The sequence below is a fragment of the Corvus moneduloides genome, chromosome 2 (genome assembly GCF_009650955.1).
Source record: "Corvus moneduloides isolate bCorMon1 chromosome 2, bCorMon1.pri, whole genome shotgun sequence".
In the NCBI taxonomy this organism is placed as follows: domain Eukaryota; kingdom Metazoa; phylum Chordata; class Aves; order Passeriformes; family Corvidae; genus Corvus; species Corvus moneduloides.
Genome location: NC_045477.1, coordinates 21,979,485 through 21,999,948, shown reverse-complemented (window position 1 = coordinate 21,999,948; position 20,464 = coordinate 21,979,485). Strand labels below are relative to the sequence as shown.

The window sequence follows — 20,464 nt, the reverse complement described above, 5'->3', positions numbered from 1 at the left end:
TGAAATAAAAATAGTACTAGAACTACAAACAAAGCTTCTGGGTTTTTATTAAAAGAAAACTCAGAAAAAGTTGCAATGTGCATTCTGTATTGAGAGACCTCTGAAAAGTCAAAATTCAGTTGCAGACAGGATAATAGTAAAATGCAGCTGCAAATTACTTCCTTGTTGGTAAACTCATTAAAAGAGTCCCAGCTTCACAGATCCATCTCTGCACAGCTTTATAATACTCTTCTCCAGTAGGTCAATTGTTTCTCTCTTTATCTGAAGAAAACAAAAATCAAAGAAAGAATAAAAGGTTATGATAATGACACCATTATTTATTTACTTAGGCACCTTACTATAGGACTAGAAATTAGAGTTTCCTATACAAGGTCCTCTAGAATGTTTCCATTTTTTAAAACCCCCAGAATTTGCCCTGCAGTCCTGAAGTCCCATTTAGTCCCATGGCTACAGAAAGGTTGTCATTGGCAAAGAGTTGATAAAGCATGCCACAACCCATCCTGGGCTACAGAATCCCCACAGGACTTTCCAGAGTAACCATTGGCATAAAGTAGATCAAGGGCAGTACAACGGGCACAGCCATGTCTGTGTCTGAGACACCTGAATGAAAATGAGCATGAAGGTCAGGTCTGCCTGTGCTGCATACAAAGTACTTTGGTTTATGACACTGATATGGCTGTAGCTTATTCCTTATCTAAAGATAAAACAAATGTATTACAGAGTAAATATTGACTACATATTTCAGAGGGAACACAAGATTCTTTATCATCATGGTTAGTCCAGAGTTTCCTTATAGCTCCCTCTTACCACTTACAAATAACTTGTTTGCAGGTTTGCTCTCAGGATTATATCCTTCTGTGCCTCCACTTTGCAGAGGAATAAATGATGTAAGAAAGCCTGGCCAGCCTCAGTTTCACACTGGATGTGCTACATGAAGGTGAAAACAGTTGTCTTTCTATAACAAGTCCATTTCTCACAAACCTTTTTATTTTGATGAAGTCTGAAACTTAAACTTTCCATATTTTCAAATTTACTGAAGGCTTGGTGTGTGTACTGTACACAACACTGGGCTTTGTTGAAAAAAAAAATCATTTGTATCTTACAAACAAGTACTTTGAGGAGCTGAGACTGCTCTGTATTGCCATCAAGCTCTGTACAAAAAGCTTTCAAAGCAGGAAGTTTGTCCTTTGGTCAGATCAGAAAGTATACAATCCATTTTTATTTAGACCTTTATGCTTTACTACAACTCCAGTGTGCCAAGACAAAGTCTGATAAACCCATTCATTCCTCCTCTGGTTTCTTTGGGAGCTTTCTTTTCATCTCCTTCTCTCTCCATTGCTTGGGATGAATGAAGTGGGAGACAGAAACAGAGAATGAAAATACCCAACAGCATTAACTAATGAGATGTTGAGGCAGCTGACAGAGCAGTGGATCACGGCACCATCCATTGTGTGGATATGATGGGATATAGAACTGTTATGTGGGAAGATCCACCATTTTTTAAATTCATATATTTATCAGAATATACCACTGTGTACATAACTCTCCACTGAACATCAGGTGACTACAAAAACAGCAAGGACAATGGACATGTGCTTCCAGCTGTTCTTGCTTTCTGGTGTAAATACAATGGAATGTATCAATGTTGCACCTTAAGTATGCAAAGAAACTACTGACAACTGGGGTTTGCTCTGAAAATAGGCCAGTATGCTGAGTTTCTAATTTTAAGTGTACAATTTTGCCTCTATAACTAACAGGGATGAAAGAACTTAGTACATCAAACAGCCAATTCTCTAAATTGTCATTGGCACTGTATTTCCTCTCTCTGAGAAAACATACAACTATTCATAGCATGTATTTGACATTTTTTGTACAATTAGAAAAGCTGGCGAAGACTGTATTCCATATCTGAAGCTCACAAGTTGCTAGAACATCCCATTGGTTTATATGTAGTGTTAAGATGCTTTATCACCAAAACATTATTTGGGTATCTTTCGCAGTTGACATCCCATATACATAACTTTTGGTGATCTGCCTGATGTCTGCAGTGGGATAAATACCTGCAAGATACTCCACTTACAAAGCTCAAGATGTCAAAACCCTTCCTCTATGATGTGTTACTTGAGTCAAGTTACTTTGAAGACCTTTCTGTAATTACATATTCACTATTCTGCAATCACACATCAATATCTATTGCTTATCCTAACACAATATATGGCAGTGTAATGTTCTTACTTACCTGGGTTTAACTTGAGCTAAGCTTTAACTTTTTACGCTAAGATAGCCTTAGGATTTTGCCTTAATAAAATAGACTTGGAGTCACAATTTTTGGCCTGTATTCCTAGACAGACACACAGAACTGCTATGATGCTGCCTACAGTGAGCTGAAAGGATTAGTTCAGGTTTGCAATAGCCCAAACTTAAATATTAGCAACATAATCTTCATTTTTTTGAGGCAGATCACCTATGGTCTACTTTATGGATATTGACTTCAGATGACTTAAAAAATCCATCCCACTCCCATCAGCACATTTTGTACTGCCTGTGAGTTTGTACTGTACTGTCTGTGATTTCATGTTTTCTGTTCTTTAAAAAAGTTACAGATGAGGTCAAGCACCATACAAAAAAAGCCCTATGTATTTACCACAAGAGGGAGCCTCCTTGCCTCCAAAAAAGCAAAGGTAGGGGGTTTTTTTGCTACTTCATTTCTGCAATGTATATTTTTTTGGTTTGTGTATGCAAGGCTGTAAAATACAGCACATTCAAATACTTAGACAAGTACATTGATGGATTAATGACTGATAATTTGTTTCAATTGTGAAACAGCTTAATGTCTATATGTAAAAAATAGTCCTTTTCCCTGGAGATTCCAGGCATGGGCCTGCTCTAAATGTACAAAACCTAAAGGCACTGTGCTGGAAATTGGGAGCTTTTTAACAAGCCCTAATGGAGGAATCTTCCTCTTCATCTGGCTAAAAATAGGTGATGCCCCACAACACATTGTAAACATTGCTTGTTAGCAAGAAATATGAAAGCTGGATTACAGAACTGAAAAGAATTGGGAATTATCTTAGAAGAACTGTACAAACGATGGATGGCTCTAAATTGTTTGCACCCTACCTCTTGTCAAAAAAACAAAAAAGACAAAAAAGAGAAGTAAGAAAAGAAAAAACAAGGGAACTGTCTTTAGATTTACTCACATGATGCTATCTTACTCTCAGGTGGAGAATTGTAGATGTTTGTCCACAGTTTTGTTTAGTTTTTGAGGAAACTTGAAACTTTTTACAGAATCACAGAATATGCTGAGTTGGAAGGAACCACAAGGATCAAGTCCAACTCCTGGCCCTGCACAGAACACCCCAAGAGTCACACCCTGTGTCTGAGAGCATTGTCCAAACGCTTCTTGAACTCTGTCAGGCTTGGTGCTGTGACCACTTCCCTGGGGAGCTGTTCCAGTGCCCGATCATCCTCTGGGTGAAGAACCTTTTTTCTAATAACCAACCTAAACCTCCCCTGACACAACTTCAGGCCATTCCCTTGGGTCCTGTCACTGGTCACCACAGAGAAGAGATCAGTGTCTGCTCCTCCTCTTCCCCTCATGAGGAAGCTGTAACTGCAGTGGGGTCTCCCCTCAGTCTCCTCTTCTCCAGGCTGAACAGACCAAGCGACCTCAGTTGCTTCTCATACAACTTCTTCTCCAGACCCTTCACCATCTTCATTACCCTCCTCTGGCAGGTCTCTAATAGCTTTATATCCTTCTTCTATTGTGGCACCCCAAACTGCCGCCAGCACTCGAGGCGAGGCCGCCCCAGTGCAGGGCAGAGCGGGACAATCCCCTCCCCTGTCCAGCTGGTGATGCTGTGCCTGATGCCCCCCAGGACAGGGTTGGCCCTCCTGGCTGCCAGGGCACTGCTGACTCAGGTTCAACTTTCTCTAGACCAGGACCCCCAGGTCCCTTTTCATGGCACTGCTTTTCAGCCTCTCATCCCCTAGTCTGTCTGTACATCCACGCCTGCCCCATCCCAGGTGCAGGATCTGGCACTTCCCTTCGTTAAATTTCACATAGTTGGTGATGCCCATCTCACCTGTTGAGGTCTAGGACTCTTTACAAAGTCCTCCTACTGAGGGAACTTCCTGGGGACAGGCAGAACATCCATCGAGCATAAACGGGGAACTCACAGCACAACCACAGAAGTCACAGCTGTGACTTGCAACCATAAAGGAAAAATTCTTTTTCAGGAGATAATTTTGAGACCTGGGAGTACAGACTTGTCAGTCAATGTTGACTTCTTTGTGTTTCTATACCACTGAAGATGGCTTTACAGAAAAAAAACTTTACTGATCAAGACCTGAGAACTAGAAACAAAAGTAATGAATACACAGAACATAATATATACAGGTGCTTATACAATACCTCAGGGATATCCATCATTCTCCTTAGTTTCTGATCTCTCCAGTTCCAATCCAGAATCATGTATTTTGTGGCGTTCAAGCACAGGCCATCTAAAAAGGCAACACAAATTTCAGTACCAGGATAATATGACATGTGCTTCTCAAAATGATTTTTGGCTTTTACATCTTTTGCTGTCTGTTTCCAAGGAAACTAATCTTTGAACACTTAAGTACTACATTTGCTGGTTGGAAAACTAATGCACTGACACTGCAAACTCCCTTAGCCACATAATCCCATGCCTTTTTGGAAGATAAACACAAAAGCAGAACAACTACTGTTGCCAGACTTGTCAAGAGCTTAACATCCTGCCAGAAAGTAATTCCTCAAGCTTCCTCTTGATGAAACCACAGGAGTTGAATTTCTGCAGCTGATGTCACTGGTAAGTTACAAGCACCCTAACCTGAAAATTGATGTTAACAGGGACAGGCAGTGTTCAGCAACTTACAGGAGACTGGATGCTATGTGAATATGAGTCAGGTCAGTGGTGCTGCTGAAGAAGTCCTTTATCCTTCAAATAAATGGTGGTGAAAACAAAGGTCCTTTCTGAACTTGCTTTTCAGCCATTCTCCTATTTTTTCCCTGGTCTTCTACATGATGCCCACCATTTTTTGGCATCAGTTTTGATTCCTCTCCCTTCTCTAAGTGACCTGGCACTGCAACACTAAACTGTCAAAAAAGAACTAGAGCTTGGGCTAAAATGACACACCTTGTGTCCATGCCATAAGCTGCCTCCACCTAACAGAGAATTGGAATGGCTTAGGTTGGAGGGCACCTTAAAGATCATACAGTTCCAAACTTCCTGCTATGGGCAGAGACACCTTCCACTACACCAGGTTGTTCCAAGCCCCATCCAACCTGGCCTTTAACACTTTCAGGGATGGGGCGTTCACAACTTTTCTGGACAACCTCTTCCAGTGCCTCACCACCCTCATGGCAATGTGCTGATGTGCTGAGCACTGACAATTTCATGTTGGTGGAAGCAACAAAATTATGTTACTCCTGTACCCTTTTGGGAGGAACAGTAGAGTCCCAATCTACAGCCAGTCCCTGACCAAGAGACCACAGTCAGAGCAAGACAGTGTCTTGCATAAGAGGAATGGAAAGAATTGCCTTATCATGTCGTTTTGTTGTTTCTTTTTCTTTGTGTACATACTGTCTATAGAGTAAGTAAAAATACTCAGAATATGGGAAAATAAGATTTATATAGAATAATCAATTTTATTACAGGCAAATGAGAAATAAGACCAAATCAGCAAGCAGATCTTTCATCCACCCCTCACAAAGTTTACACTGAGCTCAGAGTGACATATGATACAGTGACTTCTGTCGCTACTTCCTTTTGATCTACTTGCAGTGTTTGGTTTCCTGGAGCTTTAAATCTCACACTATGGTTTTGCAATCACTTTCAAGTCAGCGTAAATCAGTATCCCTGCCAAAAGAGGAAGTCCCCCACCTCTGCCTGCTCATTACCTGATTTTGCGTGCACACTGGTTTTGTTTTAATTGGGGTCATTTCACTGAGCTGCCAAACAGACTTTGGCTTGCCCAGGGAGCAAGAAGGGGGGCATAAGCAAGCACTGACTGGCAGGTTAGAGGAAGCATTACTCTGCCTTTCTCTGCTAATACTGGCTTCTGCCAGCTTAAAGTGATCATAAAACAAAGTACTAGAACCCTGACCTTGTTTTGACTGACATAGCAGGAGTGGAGAAACAGAACTGTATAGTTTTGTACCCAAATCCACATATTGATGTCAACCTAAAAAAACCAGTTGAAGTTTCACTTCTCATGAGACTAAATATAAGACACCTAGGGAGGAAACCCTTCTTGTTCTCCTACCTTGCTCCACTAGTGCCTTCACTCTCCCAGGAGTTCCAACCCCAATGTGGAACACACCTTTCTCTAACATATTCATTTGTTCCTTTATCTAATTTGAAGAGAGAAAGAAAAACCACAGTAAACGCACAGTTGTTTTAAAATTTCTTCTCAAGGAGTTGGAAATAAGTTCAAGATATCATTGTACTTCTTTCTAGAACACCATCAAGTAACAAATGATTTTTGTCCTTCAAACTGTCAGATGATTATATCTGGAAGAATGTTTAAGAAATATAACAAGCCAGCTGGGCATCACACTTCTCTAGAAGTTCAATCTTTTTTAACTTTGAAAACCTGCTATTGCACCAACTATTTTTGGAGGTGAGAACAGTAAGATTCCTTCAGCATTTAAACAAATTCTCTGGAAAACTGACAAACTTGAATTAACACTGAAGTCCTTCAAGATGAAGATACTGGAAAAAGGTGAAATAAAGTAAATGACATTTATGTGTTTGACAGCATTTACATCAAAGGTCAAGTGTCCACTTATTACTCCCAACACCCCCATAACTTGTGCTTTTAACAGGTATGGATACTGGGGATCCAGGCATTTGCTTCCACAGACCTATGTGTGTGAGCCTTCAGGCATTTGAATGAGCACTTCATGGGAGTGTGGAAAATTCAAACTCAGCATGTGCACAAGCATCTACATTCTGCACAGGTTGCACCTGAGCTACTGGAAATGGTGCTTAGTGAAATTCCTCACTCTGCAGCAATGGGTTACCAAAAGCACTACCTAAAGGAAGGAACTTCATATGAACACTGTATGAAAGGCACTACTGCCAAAGGATTTAAAAAGAAAATGGTATCACACTGTTAAGCTGTTTACTTGCTCCATTAAAATTCCCTACCTTTATGTGCTTTGCAAACAACTTGAGGACTTTGCAATCTCCTTTAAAGGCTGTCATTGACCTAGCAATAAAAAAAAATGAACAATGAAATGCAAGAATCAGGGCTGGGCTTAAGACCACACATGAGGAAAGAAAAACTAACTGGCATTTCTCAATATGTTTGAGACACACACAGTCCCCCAGTGAACACTGGTTGTACTCTGAACACTATGTACATTCTTCTTTGCTACTTATCAACAGAGCTGAACAACTGGACAGATACAAGGGAAGACATCAGTAGGGGGCAATATTGTTTAGATAGCTTTTCAGATAATATTTAATATTATGGCCTGTGCTTTCACAGCTAGCTTAGTTCAAAACTGGTTAATCACCAAATCCTAATTAAAAAATAATTCAGTTACTGAAATAGAGGCATTAATGAAAATGAGTGTGTGTGCACAAAAGGAAGGATCAATGGACCAATCTACATTTTACAATCTTCCTGCAGTGTGGCTGCTGGGCAAACCTTGGCTGACATTGTCTGTACTGCAGAGATTGTCCAAATTCCAGTTAACCAAAACTCATTTGTTAGAAACGCTGACTTGTTTTCCTGACACTCCATTTTGGCACACAGTAACAACTCTATGTTCCATATTCATCAAACAGGAGATGAACATACTCAGTATTTTCTGAATGTCATTTAAGACAGCTTGCTCTGCATGCATCTTGCAGTGCACTGAATTTTTAATTTGCAAAGCTAAAGGTTTGTATACATCTAAACCACCTAAGTTTCAGGTGCTAGTCTCTGCATGCACAACTGGCAGTTATCTGCCTTATCTATGCTTATATCTGTGTCATGCAATCAAACTTCTCAACTCTCCATCTCATTTTGTACTGACAGGTAATCACTGGAAGTAGGGTCAAGACACAGAAGACAACCATGAAATCTGTGAGGTATACATTAATTCACCAAAGCCATCAAAACTTCTGGCGTGAGAAGGGCGAGGATAGAGAAGCAGAAAAAATAGGGACAGGGCACGCTGAAAATTGTCATCTCTGCCCAGCAGTTTTGCCAGCCTGAGCCAGCTGAGAACACTGACACAGATCTGGAGGCACTCAGGCCAGACACAGCTTGACAGCCGAGGCCCTGAAATGCCATATCCTCGTTGCCTTTGGTGCAAAGCCATGATTTCTAGTGGTGGATCACGATGCTTTATGGGCTTACTCTGTTCCCAAGGATAACATGTTCCATGTTTCCCCCAAACCCATTACACTTCATTTTTGGTTTTTAACAAAAGTAACACTTCCCAGGCAACTGAAGCACTGAGCATTACTTCAGTCCAAAACCGAACACCACACTCCCAGAGTTTAAAGACGGCAGGGATATTGCATCAGTTTGAGTCAGTGAGTTTGCTGGCTAGCAGAGGACAGTGTCCCAGTTTTGCCTTTTTGCCTGTGGTTCCAAGACAAAACTCCTGACCGACTGCCAACCTCAACACAACATTTGCTATTGCCATACTTGATGAGTTCCAAGGAGCGAAGGGCAGAACTGCAGAGAACCAGCATCACCACCGACTTCTTCTCCTCGTGGTTTCTGCGGAGCTTCGCCCACTTCGGACAGACTGCAACGGAAAAGCCCTTGTACACACACACAGAAAGTACTACATGCCACAGTTTTAAATTGCTAGAGTACATGATGAATGGTAGCCAGCAGCAAGAACACACATGCTGACTCCTATGAGGTCTGGAACTTTGGCAACACTTCTGCATTTAGTCATGGCTGAGAAACTGGAAAATGTAATGCCCAAAATAAATAAAATACAGAAATATCACATAACTGAACAAACTAAACAAGCATTAATAATCAACAGTTTTTTAAGGTGATGAGCCCATTGTCTTCATTTGCCACATATGGCAGTTTGTATCAGAGAAAATCAACTGCAAAGAAACATTTACCAGACCAGAAGTTCTATATAAATATACAAGAGAATAAAAATTCTCTTGGTTCATGTCAGCAGACAGCTGCAGGACTTTTATTGTAAGATAATACATACACCTACTTATGAAGCCACAATAAATTACTGACAAATAATCCCTAGCAATTAAAAGAAAGCCTAGAACATTTTTGATACAAAAAAAAAAAAGTTATAGAGTAAAAAAGTGCCAGAAAAACAAGACCTTTCATAAAAAAATTTTTAAAAGCCTTAAAGTGATTAATATTTTATAATGAACAGTATTTGGAGCTACATCTAAAAAAATGCAATCATATTGTCTTAATTATATTTTTCATACAACTTTCATCTCATCCAGACCAACATTTTAACTCACTTTCCTTCAGGTATGAAGAAAAACTGTGGCTGAGATCATTGGCTGGCAAAAAACAGGAATCTGAAAACACAAAGGAAAAAATATTTTTGTTGATGTATTTTAACAGCAAAGGGAGAATATATGTTTGCAGCACAACCACTAGTTACATTGATGAAATCCCAACTTCATAAAATCCATCATCAATAAATTACCATTTCTGAAACAAAAATTAACGTAGAAGAAACTTTATATGGGTTAATTCAATGAAGGTAACATCTCTGAATTGCAATTCCATCCTTTTCTCCCAGCCTGAAACCTTGAACACAGGGCTGCTGTACAGGTGTGATCACATGCTTTAAAAAAAGTTTTCATATGTCTTTGCCACAAGGAATCAAGCCTCAGCCAAAAGCCTTACACTGCTAGACTGTTCCTCCAATGTACCTATGATGAAATATGTTTGTACATCCCCCAAATAATTCATACTATGTAAATGCAAAATCTACCAATTATCTACTTGCCAGTAAGTTTACTTTCTGGCCTTTCATATTGTGGTAACCTACCCAACAATATTGACCCTAATGGCAACACCTACACTCATTTCTGTGCCTTTCTCTTCCTCCATTTCCTGCTGACTTCCCTTTCCCTGGTCACTGTGTCAACTAGGAAGTCTTTTAAAAGCACCCTGTGGCAGACATGCCATTTAACTTCATATAATGGCAATGAAGATCCAAACAGGTTCTTTGGAACGTCCTTTCTCATGTCTACAGAAAGTCAAAGTTCTTAAAAAGGTGATTAAAATTCCATGGTCTGAAAACTTGCCATTGCTGTTAAGGGCTCTTTGCCTGATGGAACAATATGGTTCAGCAGAGCATTAACAATTCTGTCCTTAAAGTCTTACATATTTGTCAGCATCTTGCATGAAGCACAGCCCCTCAGGGTGCCCATGGATGTTTGCTGATATATTTTCTAAACAAAGGAGGTTTCTTCAAAGACATTATTCATGTTCACACGGATGGTGCACTGTGCTAATGCTGAGAGCATCAATCCATGATCTTCATAGGGACAGACACTGTGACAACCTTGGTTTGTAGCTAATGCCTGGCTGAAGTCCTGTCTGTGCACTTCCTTGAGCACAGCTGCTCTCCATTACTATATCTTTCATTTAGTGGGTGTTGTCTTGCTAAAAACTTTTATTCTACACTGATTCCTATTAAATCCTGAGACTGACATTTACTAGGACTTGAGCTTCAAAGGAAATGAATATGCACAACTGAAGGGTCAGCAGCTGATTACTTTACAAATCATGTTTAAAAGATGTGCTTGATGCTGGTAGGGAAGGGCAGGGGCTGATCTTCTGAATACATGGCCTCATTAATGAGTGACCATTCAAGAGGTGGTTTCTGAAGGACACAGCTTCAGTCACTGTGATGCCTCAAGAGGCCACCTAAAAACAGAGACTAGATAAGAATAAGGGAATAAAGGTAGGTATTTATTTGAAGGGCCTTCAAAGGTACACCCTGGGGGGCCAGAGGCTACTCTCAAGACAGACCCCAAGGTGGAAAACAGGTCACGGGTTCTTCACACTTTTATAGGTTTGGTTCATTTGCATATCAGGGTTAATTCTCCAATTAAAGCTTCAGTTAATGATGTGGTTTCCCCAAGCTTGCTCCCCCTTTAGAGGCTTTGGTTTACACATTTTGGGCCTAGGATGGTCTGGGTGTCCTTGGAGAGCAGGCCTACAGAAGCTTTGTAATGTCTACCTAGCATTAGAGAGCAGAAGTTAACAGGCTACAAGGAACTTCAGAGATACACACTAGGCAGTACAGGATTTGAAAAATATGAAAGTTAAAACCTAAGGCATCAACTGACTCCTCATCAACAGTCCAGCAACACTGCAGTATTTCCAACAGTTTTAAATGGAAGTCTCAGCAAGGGGCGGAGAAGCACATAGCTCCAGACTGCAGCAAGAGACCAAGCTGACTTTCTCACCAACCCTGACCTTCTGCACTTTGTCAGTGAACAGGAACACACAACTCCAAAGTAGTTGCTTGTTATTTACTCAGTGCTTTGACATGAATGACTTGACAGCTGTACAAGTTCATAAACTCCTTGGCACTCTAAGCCTTCAACTCCTAGCAAAAATATTAAGGAAAAATATCTCCATCCAAAACATATGGAAATGGGTCACTTCAGTAGCCCAAAGGGCTCTTCAAATAAGAAAGAAACAAAAGCAATTTATTATTTCCTAGAAACCTTATGTGCCAAAAAATACTTAACACAAGATTTTTGAAGAAAGCTATATGGGACTTCTCCAGGTTTTCTTGATTCAGTAACAAAGCCGAACCTGCCCCACAGAAATAAAGAAGGGTCCACCTAGAATCATGGGGGTTAAGGAAGGGCACATTTACCTAGAGAGATGGGCTTATGCATTAAAAAAGAAAAAGCACTGCTGGACTAGAAGGCTTCTACATTGGGCACAGGCCACTGACAGTTCAAGAAGTCCCAAAGGTGAGTGCAGGTTGGTTATCATGGGTACCACCACCAAATAATGGACAGTGTCTCTGCACAGAGGCATAGGAGGCAGAGAAGTTCAACGTTGCCATCATCTCCAGTGCAACCACCAAGTGACAGAAGCTAAGTCTGCTCTGTCCTGCTTTTTACCTTTTCTATCTGGCTTTTAACTGGAGGCAGGATACAGGGAACGAAGAGGGTCCTCATGGTTAAAACTTGGTCACGTCATACACGGACCAAAATGACCACCTCAATTCAAGCCACTCCCTGAAAAACTATTGCATTCAACATCTCATATCCATATGAGAATGATGCCTCATTATTTCTATGTCTAGTTCTGTCAGCCCCTTATTATGCATCTGGATTGACTCAGATAATCCCAGGAACAAAACACATCTCTCATAGCATCTTGGGAGCTACTATTAGGAATCATAAAGTTTCTATCAGAAAAGTGAGCTCTAGAAATTAATACTTTACAATAAAAAGAGACATTTAAACAATGTTTCATTTCCGTAACTCCAAGAAACCTCACATTTATTCCAAAGAAACTAACATTTCAACTTAAAGAGCAAACTAAAATACAGTAAAAAAGAAATATAAGAAAATATTTTCATTTAAAAGTACAACTCAAGACCTGTCCCAAAAATCTTCTTTCTTCTGCAGAAAAAGAAGTCAACAGTATAATGAAAAAAACATTATTTATATATTGAATATAGGATAAGTTACCTGACAGCTTCAATTCCTCTATTTCAATCACGGAACGATTTTCACCAAAATGTTGAGTAAGCAGATTCTGTAGATCTGCAGGGACACCAGGTTTTGGAGCAGATTTTTGCAGAACATCAGAAATCTTCTTCTAAAAAATCCAAGTAAAATGGGTTCAGTATGGTATTTCTATATAGCTCTTTGACTAGACAACAACACTGTAAATAAATGTTCCTCCATATCTTTATACAGTTATATTAGTTTAATTATGGCTTAATTGGAAAAAGACCTTACAGTAGGACAAGATTCCCTTTGTCTTTTAGAGGGAATGCAGACTTCAGATGCAAGTTGAGATACTTTGACAAGATGGCCTGTGAGCCTGAACATGAAAAATCTTGTCCACTCACCTGAAATGCTGCTGTAACAAAAACATAACTGAAAGCTGGTTTTTTGTTTTGCTATTGCTACCCTCTGGTATCAGTTTGAAAATTCAGGCTTTTTTTCATATTTTTAGTTTATTATTCTTAAGGGGTAACAATAGGAATCAAGTGATAATATATGATTTGGTTATATTTTGATTCAAATAGGGTAACTATCTATCTATATTTGGAAGGGAAGATAGTTAGCTATATTCACAGAATGCCATGCCAGGGTGATGAAAATAAGTTAAAGCAACAAAACCACAGGTCAAGCAGCAAGAGTTCACAGCTGCTTTGTTCTCCCACACCGTGTAACTTTTACAACAAACTACTAATTTTTAGAGGCTGAACATGAGTTCACAATGATTGTGTTTTACACCTTATTGATGTAATATGTAACAAGTTACCAAGTAACAGGTTACTGAGTAACAGGTCTGAATTCTCACTGAAGTGAAAGGGTTGCTGTATTTTTTCCCATAATTAAATGGAACATGTGGCTAGAATAGCCCAAGGTTCCCATTATCTGAATGATCTGCCAGCATTTAAGAAAGCAGCAAATTTGCAAGGATAGAGGCAGTCTGGAGAGAATGACAAGAATGTGACGCCTCTCTTGTTCTCACTGAGATGTGTTCAGTTTTTGAAAGGCCAGCTTAAGGTTTCTCAGCTGTGTAAGCTAAATTGAACTTGTTATCAAGGGGACACATGGCAGCATAAGTCTAGAAGTGAAAACAAGAAGGGTGTGGTTTAGGATGGAGCAATAGGGTCAGTATTTTTGAGGCAAAGTGGGATTTCACAGAGATGAGGTGGGTCTGCAGGCATTTTTAATAGCTTTGGAGGTACCTTCAGTTTGGCAGGCTAAGGTCCAGAACAGCAAAGACCAATGGAAATTTTGAAGAGAGGTATGACAGGAATTTTAATGTCAGAGACAGACCTTCTTCCAACCATTCTTTCCCTCACTCCATCTCAGCACCCACTCCCTCCTCTCTTCCATTCCCCACCACTCTGTCTCTCCCTCTTGCCCAATACACCCCAAATAGTCCTGGTAACAGCAGCATAAGGGGCAGAATGCTGAACAGGGAAAAGCCATCTGGGGGCTGCCAAAACAGCAAAGGCAAAGCAGGCACTGCCTCTCCCAGCCATTGCCACTTTGGCACTGCCTGTTTCACCCCTGCTAAAAGCCACCTGTGGGTTTGCAAAACCCCAGCTGAACCTTTAACAGTGGGTCACACGGAGATGAAGTGTTTATGCCTTCCTCTCAGTCTAGCTTTGGCCTGGTACAAAGCCCTCTGCAGTCCCTGGAAGACTTTGCAGAGGACGTCTGGCTGTTCCACAGGTTTCTGCAGGGCTTGAATCTGTAGCATTCCTTCCCAAGATTTCCCTTCACTTACCACTATCGTATTTTTCTGCCAAGTGCCTTCCCCATGCATGACCAGCGGCTGTGGGCAGCACAACCAGCCACTGTGTGAGGCCCACAACCAGACCTCTCCATTGTTCTTCCCAACAACCACAAACACCTTTCTCCCCAGCCCTGCCTCACAAGCTGCCTCTCAAGTGAGCCACATTTGGGAACCTCTCATTTAGGAGACAGCAAGATAGAATTATCAGGCTCATTTTACTTGGTAATTCAGCATAAGACAGTGTTCCACAGGACCACTATATCATTCACTGGGCCACTTGGTTCCTTCAGAAAAATTATGGGCCTCTGGAGGAGAGAAGACTGATAAAACAAGAAATTCTTTAAGAGCAAGAGCAAGGACACCTGAGCAAACTCTCTTCCTTCAAGGAGAGCTGTGGGGAAATGTTTCTCATGCAGGAAGTTTTATTATTTTTCTTCCAATTCATTCCAGATGCTTAAAAGCAAAAGGGCTTTCCCCCCTTTTTCTTACTTTTGGAGACAGCACTTTGTTTGGAAGCCACAGACCAACCTAATAAATGTTTACTAATGGGGTTTTTTTGACAGGCTGTTTATGTCAGCTTAGTGGCCCACTGAAAGCAAAGGTGTAACTGAGCAGCTGCTTTTTGCCTGAGAAGGGGATTTCTTGTTAGGTTGGTTTGCCAGCCTCTGCCATGGGATGCCCTTGCTCTGGCTCCAGTGGAGTAACTACTGTACTTACTCTGCCAGAGCCACATTGAAAGCAAAATCCCACTCTTCCCACTTCTCATTCCTTAGATGAATAAGAGGGCTAACATAACATAAAAAGGCCACCCCTCAGCCTTGTGAGAGAGCCAACTATTTACAGCCTGTCCCAAAAGACAATGAACTTGCCTGGTGCCATACAATCTCCATCTAGACTGCAGTGTGTGTTTGTTGTTGTGGGTGAGCATGGAGCACGGCCAGAGGGACAATACAGAGTATTTATTTATATCCTTATGCTATGAGGAGAAGAGTGAACAAGGACAGCCCTTGGCTCAAAAGGTGTAACAGCAGCTGCAGCCTGACCACACTTCAGGAACAGGTCAGATTCTGCAGCAGCTGAAGTTCCACCTTTCTTCCATACAGTCACCCTTTCCTGGCGTGCAACACTTTCAAGTGGGGTGTAGACATACAACCCCTGAGTGCAATACAGACATAATGCCATAGGTTGGGAATAGGTATCTCGAGTAAGGTTTAAAAATTAGGAATTTCTGTTCTTCTCTAAAAGAGGCTGCAATATTATGACCATATTATTTCCCATCATCACGGGGTTGTCCCCATTCTGCATCTTGTAGTAGCCTATAAACCCACTGCCCAGTCCCCATACACACTCTAGGACACTCATACCTTCCTCCTCCTCTTTGCCTTTACAGTGCTCTCTTGCTTTTCTTCAGGCTGGCTTAAAAAACACTCTGTAGGCTGCAAAACACATTTAAAAAAAAAAGTAAGTAAAAAAAGTCACTGAAGGAAGACAAAGGGGGTAAGAGGAGATACAGAAACTATAATGCTGAGTTAGGAAAAAAAAAATAAAATTGAACTTTCCCACCTGTAGAAGGAATTAAATTCTCACAGTTATATGCATATAAAGTAATTTTGGAATTGAGATTGTTGTTGCAACCAAGAGAGGGAATAAAAGAAGAGAAAATTGAAACATTCAGGGTGTAGTCGTAATTCCATAAAATGGTGAAAAGCAGTTTTTGATACTTTAAAAAAAAAACAGGAGGAAAATATGAACAAAATCTACCACCAAATTTATATTTTTAATCTCTATTATTGTGAGTGATAGTTTTTCTAAACTTTGCCAGTAGTGTTCTAAAATAACTGGGTCTAAGGTGAGCATCCAGATGGTAAAAAATAGCATGGAACAGGGCAAGATTAATTGGAAACAATCATGCTCTGGAGTTCCTTCTACACTTGTAATGCAAAATTTAGGAAAACATGTTTCAAGTTTGTCCTACCCCATTCTTGCTTTGTCTCCTCATAGCAGGCAGGGTCAAATACACACGAGAAAAATACATGGTGCATTTCAGAATAATCCAACACGTGCTGCTATCATTAACCCTCTTTTGTGCCTGACTGAATAGGCTGAATTGGTCCATTTGTACCAGAGTCCCTGTTCACATAATCCAGGGGTAGGATTTGTCTGTAGCTGCCTAAAACTGTCCAGAGGAAGCGAGGCACAGACTTCCCTTGTTTTGAGCACAGCAATTATCATTTCTTTTGCCTTCTTAGGGCTTTCTACCTCATGGCAATGCAAATTTATCTACATAGACAGGCTTTGGAACTTAATAAGTGACTTCATGAAGATTAATGGGAAAATAGGCTGAGCTGCAGGAAAAAGCTCCATGCTACTATGATGCATTTGGCTGGAAAACTCTGCTCTTATGAGAAAATGTGGAGAAGACTCATCACATGGAGCATTAAAAAGCTCGGGAACAGCAAATCCAGCACTCCTCCCTGAGGAAAGCCTGAAAGAAAAGTATCAGCAGGAAAGGGAGCCTAGCTGAAAACCAGAGAAGCTGTTCCTTAGTTCCCCTGGGAAGGCAGCTTCAGTCAGGCCAAGAGGGCCAAAGCACAGCTAACAGAAGTTCTGAGTATCTGGGTCTTCCTGAGCCCTCCTTGCATTGCCCACCTTAACAGAAGGACACTTCATGGCAACTGGTACTAAATGACCCAACCCAGCACACTCCTGCCTTTCCAAGCCCACTCTCACAGCCTCGTCAGAAGCATTTTTTGAAGTTTAATTGTTCATATTATTCCTACATTTCTCTTTTCCTCCCCACTGCCCTGGCTAATTAGCTATAAAAACAGGTAACTGCCATGCTCAACACAAATAAATGACCTCTTGCTTTCTGTGCTGTGATGCAGCCACAGTCATTGCCCTTGCAAAGGCAGCAGTATTGTATAGCAGTGACTCTGAAACTGGTTGAGAATTGAAATGAAACTTAGGAATTACCAGAGAAGATGTGGCTGGGGACGTGCTACAGCCAGCAAAGCTCTCTACAGCTATGACTGGAATGTAACATAGCCTGCATAAAAAGCCATGAGAAGCTGTGATAGGGATCATACCTTGCCTCAACAACAGAGATCTGTCCTTGTCATTTTCTCAGGTATAAACAGAGATTATCTTCACTAGAAATGAAGGGAATGATTGCAAGTGGAAACTCACTTTAATTAACAAAATTGTTCCAGAGTTAATATAAGGTTTTTTGTTTTATTTTTGGTTTGTTTCTATTTTAAAAATCTCTGTCCTGACTCTGATTCAAGTGTTTTTAAAACACCACCATACGTTTCTTCATTCCTAGCCCTACCATTAGCATTCCCAGACACTGAGGCTGAAACAGAGCTACCCTCTGCTCTACTCTTACACATCCCAGCTGTCCATAGATACTTAAAGGCCATTTGCCAGGTGTTTCAATCATAAATTTTATGTTCAACATCATATTTTATGCAGAGAACAAGCCTTTGGATTGCTTTGGTAAAGGGATACCTACAAGCAATCAAAAAGTCAGAAAAGGGCCAACCTGAATCTCTCTCCCCCTGTAGAGTATGATGGTTCCCTATCCCAGTGGTGCTACCACTCTTCCAGCATATTGAAAAATGTCACTCATTCACTTTGGGCCCATTTCTCCCTTCTTACACATCGTGAACTGCTTTACATAACTCTCAGACACTCCCAACTGGTATCTGTATGAGAAAAGAATGAAATGTGCCACACAACTGAAAAAATTTCTCTAAAAGAAAAAACTTCTTCATTCAAATGTTTGAAAGTAGGACCAAATGCCATGGCTTCTTTTTTGAAGGCAGTAGGTAATCCTTTCTTTCAACAGACACAGAAATACACAGCAGGCAACACAAGCACACAGCAGGCTTGTAGTCAAAGCCTTGCTTCCTTAGAGAAGCATGGTAAGGCTCAAAATTACCTCCTTTACACTGCATATTGTAATGGTTTAACACAGCCTGGTTTTTGGCTGGGAGTGGGAGAAAAGCTGCTCGAAACTTCCATGTCCGGCACAGAGCCAATCGCTGAAGGCTCTGACCATGGGCAGGTTACAAGCCCAGTTAGACAAGTTGGTAACGCCTCTGTGATGACATTTAAGAAAGGAAGAAACCGCAGGAAGCTCTTTTCTTCTCCTGAGGGGTGGTAAGGTGGCCACCAGGGCCCATCCTGGCGGGGGCTGCTGGGGGCCATGCGGCTGGGGCCCTCCTGAGGCCGGGATTGTGTGGCCAGAGCCACTTGTGTGGTGCCAGCAGAGACCATGTGGCCGGCAACGAAAACATGGCAAACAATTCCCTGATATGGAGCCCAGACAAAAACCTTTTCAGTGCAGCGAAGCTCTGTAAGAACTTTTCAATTAATGGAACTTGAGAACAAGTGAACCTACAAACACCAACTTTCTTTCAAGTCAGAGGAAAAGGAAAAGTGAGGACATGTGAGGAGAACCAACATGGCGGCACCAAGGTCAGTGAAAAGAAGGAGAGGGAAAAAGTGCTCCAAGCACTGGAAGAAGTGCTCCAAGCAAGCCGTGGTGAGGACTGTAATACAACAAACTGCTTCCCTGTAATTCATGAGGTGCACGGGGGGGTGCAGAGATCCACCTGCAGCCCATGAGGAACGGTGCTCACACTGGAGCGCGTGGATGCTAAAAAGCTGTAATCTAGTGAGGAACTCGAACAGAGGGAGAGGACCCTTGCTTCCAGAGATAGAGAACCCTTGCTTGCAAACTAGAACAGCTCATCCTTAAAAGACTAAACCCCATGAACTAAAATGACCCATGCTGGGCAGTTGTGGGAAGACTGCTTGGCCCGTGAGAGGGACTCACATTACAGGAGGTAGGGCAGGCTGCTGTTTGTGAAAGTTAAAGCCATGCTGGAAAAGTTCACAGAGAACTATCTCCCGTGGGAACGATCCCACGGCACAGCAGAGGAAAGAAACTCTTTTCCTTAAGCGTACTGAAGAAAGATTTTTAAGAAGTGAAAGACTGACCAAAACTCCGTGTTTTGTCTCCTCGCACGGTTGGTGGGAAAGAGGGAGGGACTAGGAAGGAAAGGTGTTCGTAAGGTTTATTTTTGTCCTCATTACCCTTTTTATTTTGATTCTGCTAATAATAAATTTTCTTTATACTGTTTAAGTTTTGAGCCTGTTTTGCCCTTAAAATGTTTTTCCCCTAATCCTTATCTCAACTCATGAAGTTTTTGTTTTAGTTTTTCTCTCCTCTGCTTAGCTATAGCAGAGGAAAATGAGTGAATAGTTTTTCATGGGTGCCTGGCACTTAGCCAGCATCAAACCTTGACACATATATATATTTAGGCATAGTATATTATTAGCCCAGAAACAGTAAATCCACTTTATTCAGACATTAAAAATAATGACATAAAAAAAGAGAAACATCATGGTGGTGAATGGCTGTAAACTTGCATGTCTTTGATGATCTGCAGTCTAAAATATTTCAGCATTTGATCTAGCCTGAACTTCTGACCCTTATCCAAGCATTAGTTGCTTACCTACTCATGCAATAGCTCTTTGCATGCCACCTTAAGAAAAGGTCATTTGCATGCTTTTCTTATGCAAGACACAAAGCAGACAACCAACTGGTTTTTGACATGGCTCCCTTGTGCTCTGTGTTTTTATGCTATTTTTACATGGAAATTCTCAAAATGCAGAAAACAGGAAATTTGTGCCGAGACCACTGATTTATGAACTAAAATGCCATAAATTCCTTGTTTGTTAATCATACACAGAACATAAAATATTTCCTGTATTATATTTCTAACATGCTTTTTTTCTTTACATGCTGCCAAAGTTACAGGAAATTCAAATGTAGACTGAAAGCAGTCTTGAATGTGTGTGAAAGTTTACATTCCAGGTCAGCCACACACTGACTTTTGGAGTTTGTGACAAAGTAAACACATCACTGCATCATTCAGACTGGAGACAGATTATTCACTTCACT

General features: G+C 41.0%; 1 protein-coding gene across 4 annotated transcripts in view; it reads right to left on the bottom strand.

Annotated features, from left to right (window-relative positions):
• Positions 1-23: 23 nt before the first annotated feature.
• The window catches only part of CMSS1 (cms1 ribosomal small subunit homolog), a 225,558-nt gene continuing 205,117 nt past the window's right edge, over positions 24-20,464 (bottom strand). For all 4 annotated transcript variants that reach the window (XM_032098426.1, XM_032098428.1, XM_032098427.1 and 1 more), the window contains 8 exons: positions 15,858-15,929; positions 12,699-12,828; positions 9,483-9,542; positions 8,674-8,776; positions 7,176-7,236; positions 6,289-6,376; positions 4,415-4,503; positions 24-261 (listed from right to left, as the gene is read on the bottom strand). In XM_032098426.1, the coding sequence (XP_031954317.1) occupies positions 178-261; positions 4,415-4,503; positions 6,289-6,376; positions 7,176-7,236; positions 8,674-8,776; positions 9,483-9,542; positions 12,699-12,828; positions 15,858-15,929 (687 nt within the window). In that variant the 3' untranslated portion in view covers positions 24-177. The remainder of the gene's footprint in view (positions 262-4,414; positions 4,504-6,288; positions 6,377-7,175; positions 7,237-8,673; positions 8,777-9,482; positions 9,543-12,698; positions 12,829-15,857; positions 15,930-20,464) is intronic.